The sequence below is a fragment of the Jaculus jaculus genome, chromosome 12, assembly GCF_020740685.1.
Source record: "Jaculus jaculus isolate mJacJac1 chromosome 12, mJacJac1.mat.Y.cur, whole genome shotgun sequence".
NCBI classification, from domain to species: domain Eukaryota; kingdom Metazoa; phylum Chordata; class Mammalia; order Rodentia; family Dipodidae; genus Jaculus; species Jaculus jaculus.
The window spans coordinates 54,196,291-54,213,754 of record NC_059113.1 but is presented as its reverse complement, the minus strand read 5'-3'; the positions used below and the strand labels follow the sequence as shown (position 1 = coordinate 54,213,754).

The window sequence follows — 17,464 nt, the reverse complement described above, 5'->3', positions numbered from 1 at the left end:
AGGGCCAGCTGGTTGGTTAGGGCCAGGGACTGTCTCAGGAAGAAGCTACCTCTGGCACCAAGTTTCAGGAGGTGAACTTGACCAATCACAATGTTTAAATCCTATGAAAGACTTCCCTCCTAGTAGGGATCCTAATAGTTTGTAATAAGTAAATAAATAAAAACAGGTCTAGGGAACTAGACAAGAGATAAAATGTCAGATTGTCTTTGATTTCTAAGCAGTGCAAATTTTCCTGCCTTTTTTACCTTCAGGGATCCAGTTGTCCTAACTGTATCCCCTCTAGAACCCTCAGTGAGGGGCAGGTTAAGTGTGTTCCATAATTAAGGAATGTGTTATCTTAGAAGCCTTGCAGTGAGAAGGTGTGATGGTAAACAAAGGGCTAGAAAGAGTTACTGTCAAGGGGACACTGATGGAGCCTTAGGTTGTCAGCAGGAGATGGCTTAGATTTTAAACCCATGCTTTTTTACCTATGAACTTGAGAATTATTACAAGGGACACTTCATTCCTATAGACAGTAACCACTGAGTATAAAGAAAATCAGTGGCAATCTCATAAACATACATACATGTGTGTATACACAAGCACAAACACACAGCAGCCTTTCAAAAGTGTAGATTCAATGATGACTCAGTCACAAATGCAGTTTAAAGGATTGTTGAATATTTAGTTGCTTTCTGTCCATATGTGCCTTCTAAATAGAATGATTCTGAAAAGCTAGCATCTGTCATATGGTTGTCTGTTAATGTTAAAGACAAGACAATTAGGCACATTGGGTAAGGCCAAGGATGACCGAGAAAAAACAAAAGCAATGTTTACCATTAGTGCAGCGTGAAGCATGGGCCCTATTTAGTAGCCAAGCCATGCCCAGCAATGAAGCTTTGCAAATGCTTAGGATCTTAGAGTAGCAAAGAGAAAAAAAACAAAACAACAACAACAACAACAAAACTACTACTCATATATTCCAAACTAATTCTGTTTGGCCCTTTAAGACTGGGTATTGGAAATATGGGCTTCTATGAATTTCTCTTTATATATGGATGTGGTTTTCTATGAATTTCCCTCTCTGCATGTATGGTTGTGGGCTTCTACAAATTTTTCTCTCTATATATGTGAGGCCGCTAGTACCACTTCTATTAATTCAGAACTTGTCTTTCCATTCCTCACTCAACAGATAGAATTGTTTACAGCTAGTGTGTGCCCCATTACACTAGCAGTGACAACAGAGGTGGGAGAATTCTCAGACACTTGCTCTGGCCAGGACACCTGACCTCTTTCTTGTACATGGATAGGAGATACAATATCCCTATTCTACAAATGATGAATTGAGGCTTACAAACAAGTTTCTCAGAACAAGTGCCCTTCAGAGATAGAGCCTAGAACATCTGTCCCAAGATGTGTGCCTCTCTGAAAATGAGGAGGGCAGCAGTGGGCTTTGGAAACAAGTTCCAAACCTTAGATATCATCATGAAAATATAAAAGACAACAATGTCAATCTATTTGTGTTTGTGATGGAGAGGAGAGAAAGACAGAGACAGAAACACAGAGAGATGGAGAAAGTTTCCAACACTCTCTAACAAACTATGACATTTCTGTATCATCTAGGACTCATGATGGTTAAACCTTTTTTTGAGCTTCACAGAAGATTAGCCATGCCTCAAAATACACAAGTGTCTGAGGCTTGACCCAAGAACATGGATGAGGACTTTGTGTGATCAGTCCCTGACTGTTAAAGGGGAGATAATATCATCAGTTTTTGAGAAAGTGTAAAGACCTCAGTGTCCTGCTTTTGAAAGCTGTAAGTCCACCTTACACAGAGATGCATGAGCCTAGAAAGGTTCCTTCTCTTTTCAATTATTTATCACTACGGCATCCCTGGCTGCAGAGGAAGAGGAAGCTGCCTCATGGGTCAGGTGATGTTCTCAACTTTTGATCCTTTGAGATAATTTCCATCCACTGTGGTTCTAGACACTTGGATATATTCTTAGAAGTAGTTCTCTTCTCAAAGCAGAATGCATTATCAGACTCTATCCCATCTTTTTATGGTTGTTGATTCCAGTAATGTCTTGAACATTTGTATTATTCATTTATGATGCTATCTTTAGACATTCATCTGTATTATTCTTGTTTTAGAAGAAAAAATCATGATATTTAATTTTTTCTTCAGTTCCACCAGAAAGACAGCTAACCCTTTATGTCCAATGCCAACATCAAGATGTCTAACCCTTTCAGTTTCTCACAGTTTTCCTGTCCATAAGTTCAATCCTGAACTCCTTCACTCTTCACCCAGCTGAGATATGACTATAGCCCAGGGCTCAAACACTCACAGCATCCTCAAATTCCTTAACTCTTGGTTGCCTTACTCATCTGCCTGGTACAACCCTAAATGTAACATCTGCCCCCTGAGACCTGAAAGAATTATTTTAATTTCCAATGATAGCTTCCAACTTCAGATGGATGCTGGCTAACTGGTGGTAGTGTAAGATTTACTGCTGGCTCTTGCATTTCAAGAAAGATTCTTATATTCTAATTCATATTGGAAACCCAATATGAATAGTTTGGGCAGATGTATTTAACTGGTTATTATTCAGAGCCACTTCTGACACCTTGTGAAACTGCCCAGGAAGTAGAGAAAGATTGTGTGTTTCATGTGGTCATATGGGGTTTTGCTGCCTCCCTCCTCGGAACCACATTTAGCTACAAATCTTCAGACACTCAGCACAGTTTCCCATCCTCAGAGTCAGCTTTCCTACATCCAGGTTACCGTCTTCAGCAAGCCCATATATTCATCCTTCCAAGCCTAGAGATACAGCTTCTGGAATGCTGAAGATTATCTCAGTAGTATGACAAATTTGTAGCAATAATGATAACAAATCTACATATTGTGTGGCAGGCATACTGGCTGCTGTGTTTTGAATATAGTTTGAGTTCATGTGTTGAAACATAAAAACATGAGGACTTTTGTTCTCCTTGTCTTGAATTATGTGATTTTATCTTAGTTATCTTTGTGTTTCTTTGACAAATAACCTGACAGAAATAGAGGAGGAATGATTTATCTTGGTTCACGGTTTCAGAGATTTTCCATACATGCTGGTAGCAAATGCAGGTAGAGTTCAGGATGTCAAGAGCATGTGACAGAGGCTCCTCACATCATGGTGAATTAGGAAGCTGAGAGTGAGACTGAAGCTAGCGCCTCTCAGAGACCTGTCCCAGTGATCTACTTCCACAAGCTTGACCTTTTCTCCTAAAGGTTCCTTACCCTCCCAGAATAGTGCCACCAGCTAAGGAACAAGCTTTCATATATGAACCAGTAGAAGACGTTTCAGATGCAAATCATGACAAATGCCCTGCACCATGTTTGGATTCTGACAGCCAGAAGGCCACCATCATCACCAAATGCTGTCCCTCAACCATGAACCTTTAAGAATATAAGTGTAAATAAGTATCTTTTCTTTATAAGCATCCCAGCTTTGGCTATTTCATTACAGTAATACAAAAGAAGCTGAATACAGTGCATACACATGAACTCAATCAGTTTTAAAACAACCCTATGCAATAGGTATTGTGGCCATTGTTCTATTGTATAGATAAGGTTATCTGGGCACAGAGAGGTTAAGTAACTTGCACACTACTTTACCTGCAGTAAAAGACACAGTATAGACTCAAGTCTAGGCAGTTTTGTTACAGCAATGGTGTTGCATTCGGGTTCACATTGCTGGTAGAAATCATCCAACCAAGAGCAGCTTGTGAGAAAAAAAAAGAGGTTTATTTTGGCTTACAGGCCTGAGGGGAAGCTCCATGATGCCAGAGAAAATGATGGCAACTGCATAGTGGGGACATCACCCCCTGGCCAACATAAGTTGGACAAGAACAACAGGAGAGTGTGACAAACACTAGCAAGGGGAAACTGCCTATAACACTGATAAGCCCACCCCCAATAATACAGTCACTCCAGGGAGCGTTAATTCCCAAATCCCCATCAGCTGGGAACCTAGCATTTCGAACACCTTAGTTTATGGGGGACACCTAAATCAAGCCACCATATTCCAACCCTGTCCCCCATAAACTGATACCCATACATGATATAAAATGCAATGCATTCAGTCTAACTTTAAAAGTCCTCATATTTTTTATCATTCCCAATGATGTTCACACATCTTCATAGTCCAAGGTCTTTCAACTGAACCTTAATACCAAAACTTCCTCCCAAAACCCATAATGGCACAGAATAAACATTCACACTGCAAAAGATGGCACTGGGCATAGCAAAGAAATAGTCAACTAATATGGGATTTAAACAGGGCAAACAGCAAACTCCGTAGTTCCAACCCCAACTACTCTAGTCAGTGAAAAGTCTCCAAGTCTGATAATTCTAACTAGCAACAAGCCTGGTATTCCAAATCCACCCCTCCAGCTAGGCTACTCACAGTCCTGGAAAACTTCATCCAGAGCTAACAGCTCTCCAGGGCAGCCATCTCATGGATCTGGCATCTCCACTGGGTCTCCACTGTAATCCACGGTCCATCATCATGGCCCCATAGGGTCTCTGTGCAGGCATCCAGCAAACCTACTTCACACTGCCCATGGCCATTTCCAAAACACAAGATTGCGTTGCAAACTCAATGACTCTTTCCTCCATTTCTTATATTCCACAATACCAGGTAGGGTGCCAGTTAGTTAATCCAGGTGGTAATAAAGCAGACTTTGAAGAACAGGGCACTCCTTAAGCACACAGACCCTTCAAAAGAGTTTATATTTTTCCTGTTGCCTCAGTGTAGGTCAGCTGGCCCAATATCCAAGGTTGTAATCTCTCAGTTGCAGCTGAACACTCAGTCGTTCACCCAAAGATTTTTTTTTTTTTTCTGTGCCATATCCCTCTGTTCACACCAGTCCATTTCTATGCAAAGAAACCCTGCACAACTTTTCAGGACACAGGCATAACAGCAAGTCTCACACAAACTGCTAGCCCAGTCCAAGCAAAGCTCTTTCTCACCCTCATAAGTTAAACCTCACAGTTCTTACTGCATTCAGGTTTTTCAACTCTGAACAGAATAGTCCATCAGCTGTACTTACAGCACTGCCTGGTGTCTCTCAGGCCAAGGTTTCAAATCCTTCCACATTCCTCTTGAAAATCACCTCCAAAAAGCCAAAGCTGCACAGTCAGGTGTCTAGCAGCAATCCTACTTCTCGGAACCACTTTACTGTTCTAGTCAGGTTCGCATTGCTGGGAGAAATCACCCAACCAAGAGCAGTTTGTGGGGAAAAATAGGTTTATTTTGGCTTATAGGCTTGAGGGGAAGCTCCATGATGGCAGGGGAAAACAAGGGCATGAACATAGGTTGGATATCACCCCCTGGTCAACATAAGGTAGACAATAGCAGCAGGAGAGTGTGCCAAACACTGGCAAGGGGAAATGGCCTATAATACCTATTAGCCTGCCCCCAACAATCCCTCCAGGAAGCATTAATTCCCAAATCTCCATCAGCTGGGAACATAGCATTTAGAACAACTTAGTTCATGGGAGACACTTGAATCAAATGGGTTTCTCTTAACTGGATGTTTGGATTTCCCAAGGGACATGTGTCAACATTTTTGGGCATGTGTGGTCATGTCTAATGGGACGACTAGAACTTGGTGGGTAGAAGCTAAGAATGCAACTTGGCATTGTTCATCACCCAGGACAATAATTACCAACACCAAAATGCTGGCAGTGCTGCTTTGAAGCCCAGGGTAGATAGAGATCTGAAATACACAGACTGCCTGGTGGTATTTTCTGAGGTACAGTTTCATATTTTATTTTAGTCCATAAAATTAAGCAACTTATCACTGTCCTTCAAGGTGCAAATTATCTGGTCCTGGGGAATGAAGGGAAAGCTGCCTTCCTTGGCACATGTGAACATGATAGTGGTGAGGCAGGAGTAAGTGTGAATCCTCTTGTCTTTTTAAAAGATGGACCTTAGAGGCACAAACAAACCCAGAAAGAAACCACATCAATGGAATGTCTCCAACAAATGTCATCATAGATCTTCTATCCTAAAATATCTGCACCTGGCAAAAACTTCAAAACAAAACTGAGCTTAATTTATTGTTCTCTTCCATAATCACATGTCATTTAGACTTGGAGTTCTCTCCTTATGGTCCTTCAGTAATCTACATGTGTTCTCTTGGTCCATCTGCATCTATTTCTCTTTCTTCTCCTTCATCCTCTGCTTTACCTCATCTTCCTCCTTTTGTACCCTCTATCACCTTTCTGTATCTTTCTCCCTTTTGTAGCCAAGACATGGTGTGAGTCACTGTATTTCAGCTAGACTTTTGTCAGCAGTAGAGGCATCTCATGTGAACCACAACCCACTCTGTAAGAATGTGTTCCAACCTTCCTAAGACCTTATATACTCTTGAGTGACAGAAGCTATGCATACTTTATCATCAAGATATGCCCAACATATTGTGCATACTAAGAACCAACAAGTGTTCAGTGGAATTAAAGGGAATAAGAACATAGCCTTTTCATTGTACAGGAAACTGTGGTCCAAGGAGGGGAAGAGCCCCATCCTAAATTTATTCAGCAAGTTGATTGTTAAGTGAGACCTATAATTCAGGACTAAATCTTTCTTTGATAACTAACAGCTTTATGGCCCCAGGAAATGCTAATTTCCTAGGATCTATGTGTGTGAATATAGTTTTCCAATGGGCTGTGTTCCCATTTTCATGAACTTGGATTTTATAATGAAATGAGCCTCCTGACATACTTGAGCAAGGCTAGGGAAGCTCTGGCTATAAATCATTGGGCATTAGTTTTCCGTCTCTCACTTTCTACATGTCTATCAAAGTTCAGTGAGTCATAGGGACCTCTTAAAGTTGAACCAGGATATCGCCATGTGCAATTTGTATGGTCTGAAGTGTGAATGAAGCAGGTACTTAGCTGACTTTTAAATAAATTTCTTCTCCCCATGAAGAGAAATTGGCCCCACCCCACGTCCTTATTCTAACCACTATTCTTGTAGGTTGTAGTTCATCAGGAGGGCTCAGAAAATATTGCTAATTTCTGCACTATTTATTCTCCCAGAGAACACATTTGGGGAAATGTAAGGTGCCCACATACTTGTAATTCAGGCACATCAAAGGCAAGCTGTGCACTGACCCTGCTGGGGAGAATGGATACTTCCTACCTCATGAAGTTGATTGCTTCCTCCCTCAGCATTCACGATGGTGCTCGTTTGCTTTAGTTGAGGAGGCCCTGGAGAGGAGGATTATAAATTGAAGGGTGTAGCTTGATCTGGCAACAATTTCTAGGTATTCTGGCCCAGATCCTGTAACTCCCAGTGGTAAGTCAGTGACGAGTGCTGCCTTTACAGTTCACATAATGAGTTTCCTTTAAAGATTCTACTCTGCCAACTACTAGAAGAGTGACCTTGCAATGATAGTTGTGCCCCATTGCTGAGACTCTGTAGCTTGGCACTTTCTAAGAACTGAATAAAATCATAACCACACTATTGAATTAGGCTCTACATTTTTTGGCTTTGGACAGTGAATCTCAACAGGCCTCAATCCTCTGATCTCTAAAGTGGGAATTATAACAGTCTATTCTTTGTTTTAAACATTTATTTATTTGTTAGAGACAGGGAGGGAGGGAGGGAGGAAGGGAGGGAGGGAGGGAGGGAGGGAGAGAGAGAGAGAGAGAGAGAGGAAGAAAGAAAGAAAGAAAGAAAGAAAGAAAGAGAGAGAGAGAGAGAGAGAGAGAGAGAGAGAGAGAGAGAGAGAATGGCCACTGCAAACGAATTCCAGACACATGCACCACCATGTGCATCTGGCTTATAGGGACCTGGAGAATCGAACCTGGGTCCTTAGGCTTTGCGGGCATGTGCCTTCACTGCTAAGCCATCTCTCCAGCCCAACAGTCTATTCTTAAAAGAAGAGTTTTGAAAATTAACAACTACTCTATGGTAGTCACTCTCTAGATTTTAGCCCATTTAACACACATGGGCTCCCTGTGAAAAGAATGCTTTTAGGATGGTTGTTGCTTTCCAGATAATGGAACAATGAACTTATAGGCACTTCTTGACTTTATAATTCAAGATATAGTTTCTACCAACATGAATCATTTTTGCAGCATCATAAAATTGAAAGATTGAATATTGGATCCTTATAAGCATATAACTCTCTGTACTTGGGTTAGATAAGCTGTGTAGGGTCATTCAGCTGACAACTCAGTGCAACCCCAGTAAGTCCAGCCAACGACTCTGTGCTGTTGACTAAGCCAGGAAGTCTATTGCCTGAAAAGTATTTAGAAAGGTCATTCACAATTTACACATGAACCACATATGGAGGGAGAGAGCCCTCCATAGATGATGGAGCTTATTCAAAGCACTATGGCAACTATTGCTATGATCTTCCAGAAGGTCCCAGACTCCCCTGGCCTGAATCCAGATGGCCCATGCATAGCAAAATGCCCACAGCTGTGGAGAAGGGTGGGGCCGGGGCTCAAGTTGGATAGTGTCTCATAAACATTTGGGACTGTGAGAACAGCTGTGCGATTCTGTGGAATGATTCTCGCTTCAGGACTGTGTTGATGCTGATGTCACGGCTGTTCTGAGCACCCAAGATACTGTTAACTAGCTGTTCCAAGCCCAGACACAGTGTTTTCTCACCATATGGTCCACACTGAAGTGCATGGTCTTTCAGTCTGGGATGGTATGACAGGCACATGCTGAACACTTAAGCATGGAAATCTAGTCTCCGGAGCATATACTCTAATCTGCTCCAATATTACTGACCTTCTGAAACCATGTACTTATCCATATGGCACTCACTGACTCATCTAGTGACCACAAATAGTCACAGGGCAGTCACTACATGGTGCATGTCACATTAGGCATTGGGTATGCAAAGGTGAATAGAGCAGTTCCTGTAATCTCAAGAACAGAGACTAGCCATGTAGGTCATGGGATGAACCTTATCATGGCATTATTCTGTGTGTGTGTGTGTGTGTGTGTGTGTGTGTGTATGTGTATGTTTGTGTTTGTGTTTACTTTTTCTGTACAGGGGAATAAACTTAGGGTCTTGTGTATGCTAGACATACCCTCTACCACTGAGCTGTACCATCAGTCGTGTTCTGTCATAATTATAAGGTGTAAAATGCAGACAATCCTCAATGAGTCTGGCAATGAAAGTGAGGTAGTGAGGGGTCAGGGGTGTGAATAAGTAGGAGAGCAGTTACTTGGCAGGGTGAGATCCTGGAATCCCTGATTTCAGTCCCTGGCCTTGCACCAAAAATAAACTGAAGTACAGTAAATAATTGACAGCTAATAAAAATGTTTGTAAATAATTTTTTAAAGTTACATACCCATCATTTAAAGATATTTCCTACCTGATATCTCAATACAGAGACAAAAGACTGGTCTTCTCCTCTACAGATAAAGAAAGAAAGGTACACATTGTTCTCTTACTTTCTAGCAGGTGTAATATGAGCATAGAACATGAATATCCACCTCCAACCAGGATCTCTTCATGATTTCAGACTCTTTTATGTTACTCATATAAGGTTACTCATTTCTGCTTATGGATGTAACAGATCTTATAGTACAAGTCCAAGATCAGACTGGATATATTCCTCCCCACCATTGCTTATTTCTGTGTTCTCCACATAATGAGATCAGTCTGACATACTGCAACTAGCTTAGGCCAATAGTCTTGGAGTTACCCATAATACCTCACACCCCATCCATCATTAGGAGCTACTCACATTTATAATTTTTTGTTCATTTTTATTTATTTATTTGAGAGTGATAGATAGAGAAAGAGGCAGATAGAGAGAGAAAGAGAGAATGGGCACACCGGGGCATTCAGACATTGCAAACGAACTCCAGATGCGTATGCCCCCTTGTGCATCTGGCTAACATGGGTCCTTTGGAATCGAGCCTCAAACCAGGGTCCTTAGGCTTCACAGGCAAGTGCTTAACCACTAAGCCATCTCTCCAGCCTGCTACTCACATTTAAAAATAAAGGTCCCTATTGATAGTACCTCTGATCATGTGGCACTTTCTACCTACCTCTAGACCACTATTATAAGGTCTTAGCAAAGCATACAGAAAACTACCAATCATATGATATTCCCCTGCTCAATATTCTTCAGTGGATTTTCATCACATAGAAAAAAAAATTCCCATGTTCTCTCATCTATCATCCCCTCCCATGGTCTGGTCTCTACCCATCTTTGCTGACTTTATTCTCTACCTCTCTTACTCCCTCCAGCAATCCTGGCCTTTTTCCTGTTTCTTGCCTACACCACAATGTGAAAACATGGGCATATTAAAATGTCCGATCCAGTTGAGAAAAAACTTAACTAAAACCTAGAAAAGAAAGAGAAATTGAGGAGTGAATATTTCCTCAGAAGGTGGAAGGGGCTATATCCTAAATCCAGGTGGAAATTGGTTGTATTCAGTAGGAGAGATGCCTCTCCTAATCTTATATTCAACAGTAGAGATATCTCTATAATCATATAGTGGGAACTAGGATAGTGTAGAAACAGTTGCTAGAAATAAGTGAGGTTCCCTAAGGAGGAAAACGAGAATACAAGGGCAACAAAGCTGGTTACAGCAAAAGCTAGCCTAGGACCATTGTAGGTCTAATAGAGGAGATTCATGACTTGCCATTGATTCAACAGATATTTTCTGAGTTCCTGATATTTGTTAGGAACTGATGTTAGGCACTAATGCTGAATTAGTGCCTAACTAATTTAATCAAGCACTGAATGACTTAACTGTGTCCATCCATCGAACTGAGAAACAAAACACACTCAGTAAGGCCTGAGGGAGTAGGCTTAGGTTCTAATCACTTTACTTCTGTATAAAACTGGAATTACAATACCTTCTGTGTTGATTAAAATAATCAAGTGATGTTGTAATAAGCTCTACATTCATCAGAAGTCATGGCTAGGTTAGTGGCTCTGTAGAGAAAGAAGCTGGGTATATTTTGTTCACTGTTACATTATCAGTACTTGATAATTTATGAAATGAATGAATTAATGATTTATAAAGAAAGGGAAATGCTACAGTATGGATTTGGGGAAGGTACTGGAAGTCTTTTTTCCGGGTAAAGAACCCTGAGTCACTCATGACAAAACAGTTGGCTCTAGGCTCAATGATGCTTTCTTACCATTAAGTCCCAATTGTGGAAACACCCTTGAATTGTATATTTTAACACTCCTGTGTAGTTAGGTTTGTCAGAGCCATGTAGGCTACTCTGCCCCCATCTGCTTTCTTGAGTGTGCTTGCCCTTATTCATTCTGAATGAAACACAAGCACTGAGCTAGGGAGACGCTTAACTCTCCTATACCCACTGTCTTATAGGGTGGATACTATTCCTTCCAGATGCTTCAGATAAGAGATTTAAGATCTACAAGATCTTGACAGATTGTCAATTAGCTGAAGTAGAGGAGAAGAATTTGAATGGGGCCTAATGTAATGCAAGCACTGAGATCTAAAGGCTGATCGCAAAGAATGGATGAGAGATAAAGCCAGACAGCTGTTACTGTGCTAAAGGAAAATGCAACAGACAAATATGCAAAAATAAATAAATCCAGGGACCAGGATCCAAGGTTATGCAAAACAACTTTCAGGTGATTGTTTTTCATTAAAATTTGTTTAATATTTTATAATAGGATATGTATTTTATAATTAAATGAGAGAATAAAATATCTAGCTAAAATAGAAATAGAACATGAGTTTATCCTTTCCACACAGTGAAAGCTAATGGTAGTTCCCTTGTCATCCACCAGCCTATAAATTAGGAGTACAGTTGATGACATTGGCTAGAATCAGAATTTTCTTTTTTTTCTAGAACAGGCTCTCAGCCCAGTTTTTCCCTTGGTCAAATGTAATACACACACACACACATACACACATACACACAAACACACACACACACACACACACACACACATGTATTTGCCCTTCTTTAGCAATCACTGTGAAAATGATCTTAGACAGAGGGCTTAAGTTAAACAAAGGCTTCTGGGGGCTTGGAAGATTGCTCAGTGGTTCAGAATGGTTACTGAATAAGCATAAGGGCCTGAAAGGGCCTGCGACCTTCCGAGTTCAATTCTTCAGCTCACAACACAAACAGCTCGGTTTTACCAAACACGCATGTCATCCTAGTCCTGTGAGGAGCATACACAAGCAAATTGCTGGGGAACGGGTGAGCTGCAGTTTCAGGTTCAGAGAGAGAATTCATCTCAAAGAAATATATGGATGAGTACTATAGGGGGATACCATCATTTTCCTCTGGTCTTCATATGTGATGGGCACAATGGTCCATGCAGGAAACACCCCAAACCCCATAGCACACAAACACATCATACACCACCCAAGCACATCATGCCCCACACACTATAACACACAACCATATCATACCCGACATACTACAAATGTACATGCAAAAACAAAACAAGATATAATATTCTATTATAAAAACGATGACCTACAATGTGCTGTCCTGGGTGATCTGCCTGCACTTGTATTGAGTCTGCTCACTGTCCTATGAGCATGCTACTGTAGTAGCTCTATTTTTCAGGTGAAGAAATAAAGCTTATAGTTGGGTAAGAGACTTTACTTAGGAGACAAGATACCCAGAACACTTAAGTCAGGCAGGTCTGGTTATCAAAAGCTGTGTTTCTTAACCCCACTCCTCAAAAAGGGGCCATTAGATCTAGTGATAGCCAAGCTAGCACATAGGCATGAAGATACTGTAAATACCTTGGAGAAAATGTCATTACTAAACAAGTACAATGACTTATGGCCAGGGATATGGCTTTGATCCAAAGACTCCATGCTGCCCAACCATTATATTCTAACAAGGTCTAGCTTTAGCGAGTTTCTTCACCAGCCAAATTTCTCTTGCTTAATAAAAGTGCTTTCCACAAAAGCTCAAAAACCCAGCAGCAATTAATTATTGACAGAGCATGTGAATTAGAGATAAAAGAAAAGTCATTCTTTCTCCACATGCGATAGTAAATAAATTTAATTGTGGTTGGAGATGCTAAGGGATCTTCATATGTATTACGTTTTATTAGCCGAGACATTTAAAAGCATGTCATCATAACAAAGAGGTCTTGTGTAATCCTAAATGCACCACTTTGGTGCAAGACTTGGAAGTGCACAGACTTAGAGGAGCACCTGGTGACAGATAGCCCATTGTAATGGCAGGCATTAAACAGGCTTATCATCAGTTAACTCTTTTCCACATTTGCCTGCAGCAAATTGACTGCATCATAGGATCGTGAATCTCATTTTCAACACTGTTAGGGCCTCTACATTGGGATGAGGGTAATAGCATCAAACCTCTTTAGTATCTTGGAGATAACATCACTGTGAAGGTAATAATGAATGGAGGGTGGCGGTGGGAAAGCGTTACCATCAAAGGCACCTGAACATATGATCCCAGTCATGAGAGCTGTGTTAGTTGGCAGCTTTCTGTCACTATAACACATGCCTGGGACAATCAGCTGAATAATAGGAAAGAATGGTTTTGGGTCATGGTTTTAGAAGTTTTGGGCCATAGCTGGCCCCATTGCTCTGGGGTCTGTGACATCCCAGCATGTCATGGTGGAAGTACATGGTGGAGGAAACCTACTCGTGTCATACCAGCACATGAATGTGAGAAAATGAGATAGAAAGAAGCCAGATTCCTAATATCCCTTTCTAAGGCATGTTCCCTCTGTAACCTCAGTTCCTCCCTCTAGGATTCACCTCTTGAAGACTCTGCTACCCAACCCAATAGTGTCATATCCTGGTATCCAAGCCCAATTTAACACACAGGTTATTACGGAATATTCCAAAGCCCAACTAGAACAGAATCTGTCAATTGCTCACTGGTAAACTAGAGCAAAGGAAAGAGAAAATGCAACATGTTGAGCCAGGCTTATGCCAAATGCTAATTCTGTCCTTTGGTTCTCAACTGAACTTGGGATAAGGTGTAGAACTTTATAAAAGAGGGTAACCTGGTCCAAAAATGTGGTGCAGGTTGCAGGGGTCAAAAAGCCTGTTTGATTCCTTTGTCCATTCTCTGCCCCTGGGTCTCTGTTTATTATTATTAATTATTATTACTATTTATTTGAGAGAGGGAGAGAGAGAGATAGAGAATGGGCATACCAGGGCCTCAGCCACTGCAAATGAACTCTGGATATGTGTGCTGCCTTGTGCATATGTGGAACATTGCATCATTGTGTGTCTAGCTTATGTGGGACCTGAAGATTTGAACATGAGTTCATAGCCTTCACAGGCAAGCACCTTAATAACTGCTAAGCCATCTCTCCAGACCTGGCTCTCAGTTTGATGATTTGTACAATAGTGATTTTAGAAAACATCAAGGTTCAGCAAACCTTTTCCCAAAATTCAAAATAGTGAATATAACTGGTATGTTGGTCACATGATGTCTCTTGCAGTACATTTATCCAGTCTATTGTACAAAAGCAGGAATGTAGACAATATATAAGTGGCTGCATATGGATGCATTACAATGTAGGATTATTTACAAGCATTGAGGTTTAAATCCTATACTATCTTGTATCACACAAAGTTATTATTACTGTCATTTTTTTCCTCCAAACATTTAAAGATTACAAATCCTTCTTAACTGTGAGTCATGGAAGAAGAGGAGGTAGGTGGGAATTCATCAACTCTGGGCGAGATTATCTCTGAGGTCTTGTTGAGCTCAAATGTTTCTTGAAAGCCACTATAACAACAATAAAACCCTTAATTTATTATGCTCATGCACATGCCAAATTCTCTGCTAAATGCTTTCCAAACATTATCTCTCTTAATCCTTCTACTACAGTGTGAAGTCAGTGCTATCATTATCTCCATTTTAGAGATTAGAAAACTAATATGTAGAGAAATCAAAGGCATATCTAGGTTAAACATAACTGTTAAGAGGAAAAAATAATTTAAACCCAGGAATGCATAAGCTGTATGCTGTCTTTTCTTATAATTCCATAGTTAATACTACAGTTGGGACATACAGGCAAAGGAATTTCCAAGTGATTATCAATTTTATCTGATGGCTGATCACTCCATTGTGTATAGCTAATATTTTGTGCAAAGATATTAAAATATTTTGGGGATAAGAATAACCATTGTGTTCCCCTTTCCTCCCTTTTCCAGAAACGTGATGCCTAAGACATTGGATGGCCAGATAACCATGGAGAAGACCCCCAGTTACTTTGTGACAAATGAAGCTCCCAAGCGCATTCACTCTATGGCCAAGGACATTAAACTCATTGTAGTGGTGAGAAACCCAGTGACCAGGGCCATTTCTGACTATACCCAGACACTGTCAAAGAAGCCTGAGATCCCCACCTTTGAGGTACTAGCCTTCAAAAACCGGACCCTAGGGCTGATTGATGCCTCCTGGAGTGCCATCCGCATTGGGATCTATGCTCTTCACCTGGAGAACTGGCTCCAATACTTCCCTCTCTCTCAGATCCTATTTGTTAGTGGTGAGCGACTCATAGTGGACCCTGCAGGGGAAATGGCCAAAGTACAGGATTTTTTAGGCCTCAAGCGTGTTGTGACTGAAAAGCACTTCTATTTCAACAAAACCAAGGGATTCCCCTGCTTAAAAAAGCCAGAAGACAGCAGTGCCCCAAGGTGCTTAGGCAAAAGTAAAGGCCGGACTCATCCCCGCATTGACCCAGATGTTATCCACAGACTGCGGAAATTCTACAAACCCTTCAACATGATGTTTTACCAAATGACTGGTCAAGATTTCCAGTGGGAACAGGAAGAGGGGGACAAATGACCCTAGCAGTATGGAGAGAAGGCCAGTGAATGTGAAGGATGCTCCTCAGCCAAGTCCTGAGTCCTTGTGTTCTTCTGCAGCTTCCGTCTTGCAGGAGTGTGCACAGATCTCCCACTGCATGCACTGAAGGCAGCCTCTCGTGTTGTGGGTTTAGGCAAAGGTGATGATCCCTTGGGAAACCCCATGAAGTAACCAACAGCATCTGGTTGACCAGATAACCACCAGAACCTACCACAATTCTTAACTCCAACTAGTTAGTAGAGTCTAAGGACATGATAAACACCTGTCAATGTCAGAGATAGACACTAGGTTTGTTTATCTGAGTGGCAAACAAAAGAAGGAAGAAAGGAAGGAAGGAATAAAGGAAGGAAGGAGGGAAGGAAGGAAGGATCTACTTTATGGAGGCTCTTTATTTTGGGGAGCCTGGGTACTACTGCCTGCCCTTGTATTTTGGTACCTAATATGTAAACCTCTTCTTTGGCTACTCTGCAGAATGCTATGTGTGGTTGAATGCTCTGGGACTCCTGGAGAGCAAAGTCCTCCCTCTAAGGCCTTTCCAGCCTTCTCACTAAAGGCCTCATCCCACAACCCTTTTATTTCCTCCTTTCTCACAGTATGAAGGCAAAGGCATGCACATATGTTTCTCACCAAAAAATGAAAATGAAAAAGTAGCTGATCCCCCAGGAGGCCTTCTACCTAAGAGCCATCCAAGGAGTATGTCTCTCTTTATGAGTGTCCTGAATTATGAAGAAGCTTAGCACACATCCTCACATTGTAATCAAGCCCATGGGGATATTTGCAGAGCAGGGAGATTGAAGTTCAAAGCCCCAAGTTCAGCAAAGTTGAGTGTCCATATCTGAGAGTCCAGGGAGAAACTCAGCTCTCTTGGTAGGAGGCCTCCTCACTGAAAGACCTTTTTATCCAAGCACCATGGTTCTACAGCTTTGGGATGGGCTCTATTCTCTGGGGGCCTCAGAGAGGTGAAGACCAGAGCAAACATAATTCTGGTTCTGAATCACTTCAGAATCTAGTGGGATGGCAAAGCTCAGTGGTCTTCTTTTTGTCCCACCACCACCGTCTCAGGCTCACCTACCATTCATTTTCTCTCCTCAGAGATGATGTATATTGGGCCATTGGCAAGAGTTCTGACTCTTCTGTCACATCCAGTTTAAGAGTGGGGGAGGACTATGACTGTCTGCAGACATCCCCACCAAGGGCTGCCAAATAAAAGTGTCCCTTCCCATTAATTTGGCCCAATTAAAATGCAGCATTTGATATCACACACTTGTTCATGGATCTCTACAAACAAGGAATTGTTCTATTAAAATTCAAAATTTGTATGAGTTGGGGGGGGGGAGTTGAATCTGTTCATCTGTTATTAAACTGTCATTTCTCCCGCTAAATGAAAACTGTGTTGTTATAAAGCTTAATGCAACCTGATTCATGGGTTTTGATGGTGTGTTTGTATGGATCACTTCCACCCCACCTCCAGCCTGGAGCTCAGGAAATGACCTTCTTTGGGTTGACCAGATAGAACAGGTTCCTGCCTCAATAGAGAATTCTGTATGCAAGGCAGTATGATTCGTGAAATAGCACAAAGATTGTGGCTCCTGAAAGGGGTATAAGTTTCCTCATTGCGGCCAATTCTGCAAGGGATGGAACAATATGCCAG

The 17,464-nt window shown here is 41.4% G+C and overlaps 1 protein-coding gene across 8 annotated transcripts in view; it reads left to right on the top strand.

The window, feature by feature from the left end:
* Hs3st4 (heparan sulfate-glucosamine 3-sulfotransferase 4) overlaps positions 1-17,232 on the top strand; it is a 443,755-nt gene extending 426,523 nt beyond the window's left edge. For 7 of the 8 annotated variants that reach the window (XM_004668337.2, XM_045131890.1, XM_045131895.1 and 4 more), the window contains exon 2: positions 15,156-17,232. In XM_004668337.2, the coding sequence (XP_004668394.2) occupies positions 15,156-15,792 (637 nt within the window). In that variant the 3' untranslated portion in view covers positions 15,793-17,232. Of the gene's footprint in view, positions 1-11,591; positions 11,615-15,155 lie in introns of those variants that run through there. The other variant, XM_045131894.1, reaches the window with a different exon arrangement.
* The last annotated feature ends 232 nt before the right edge of the window (positions 17,233-17,464 follow it).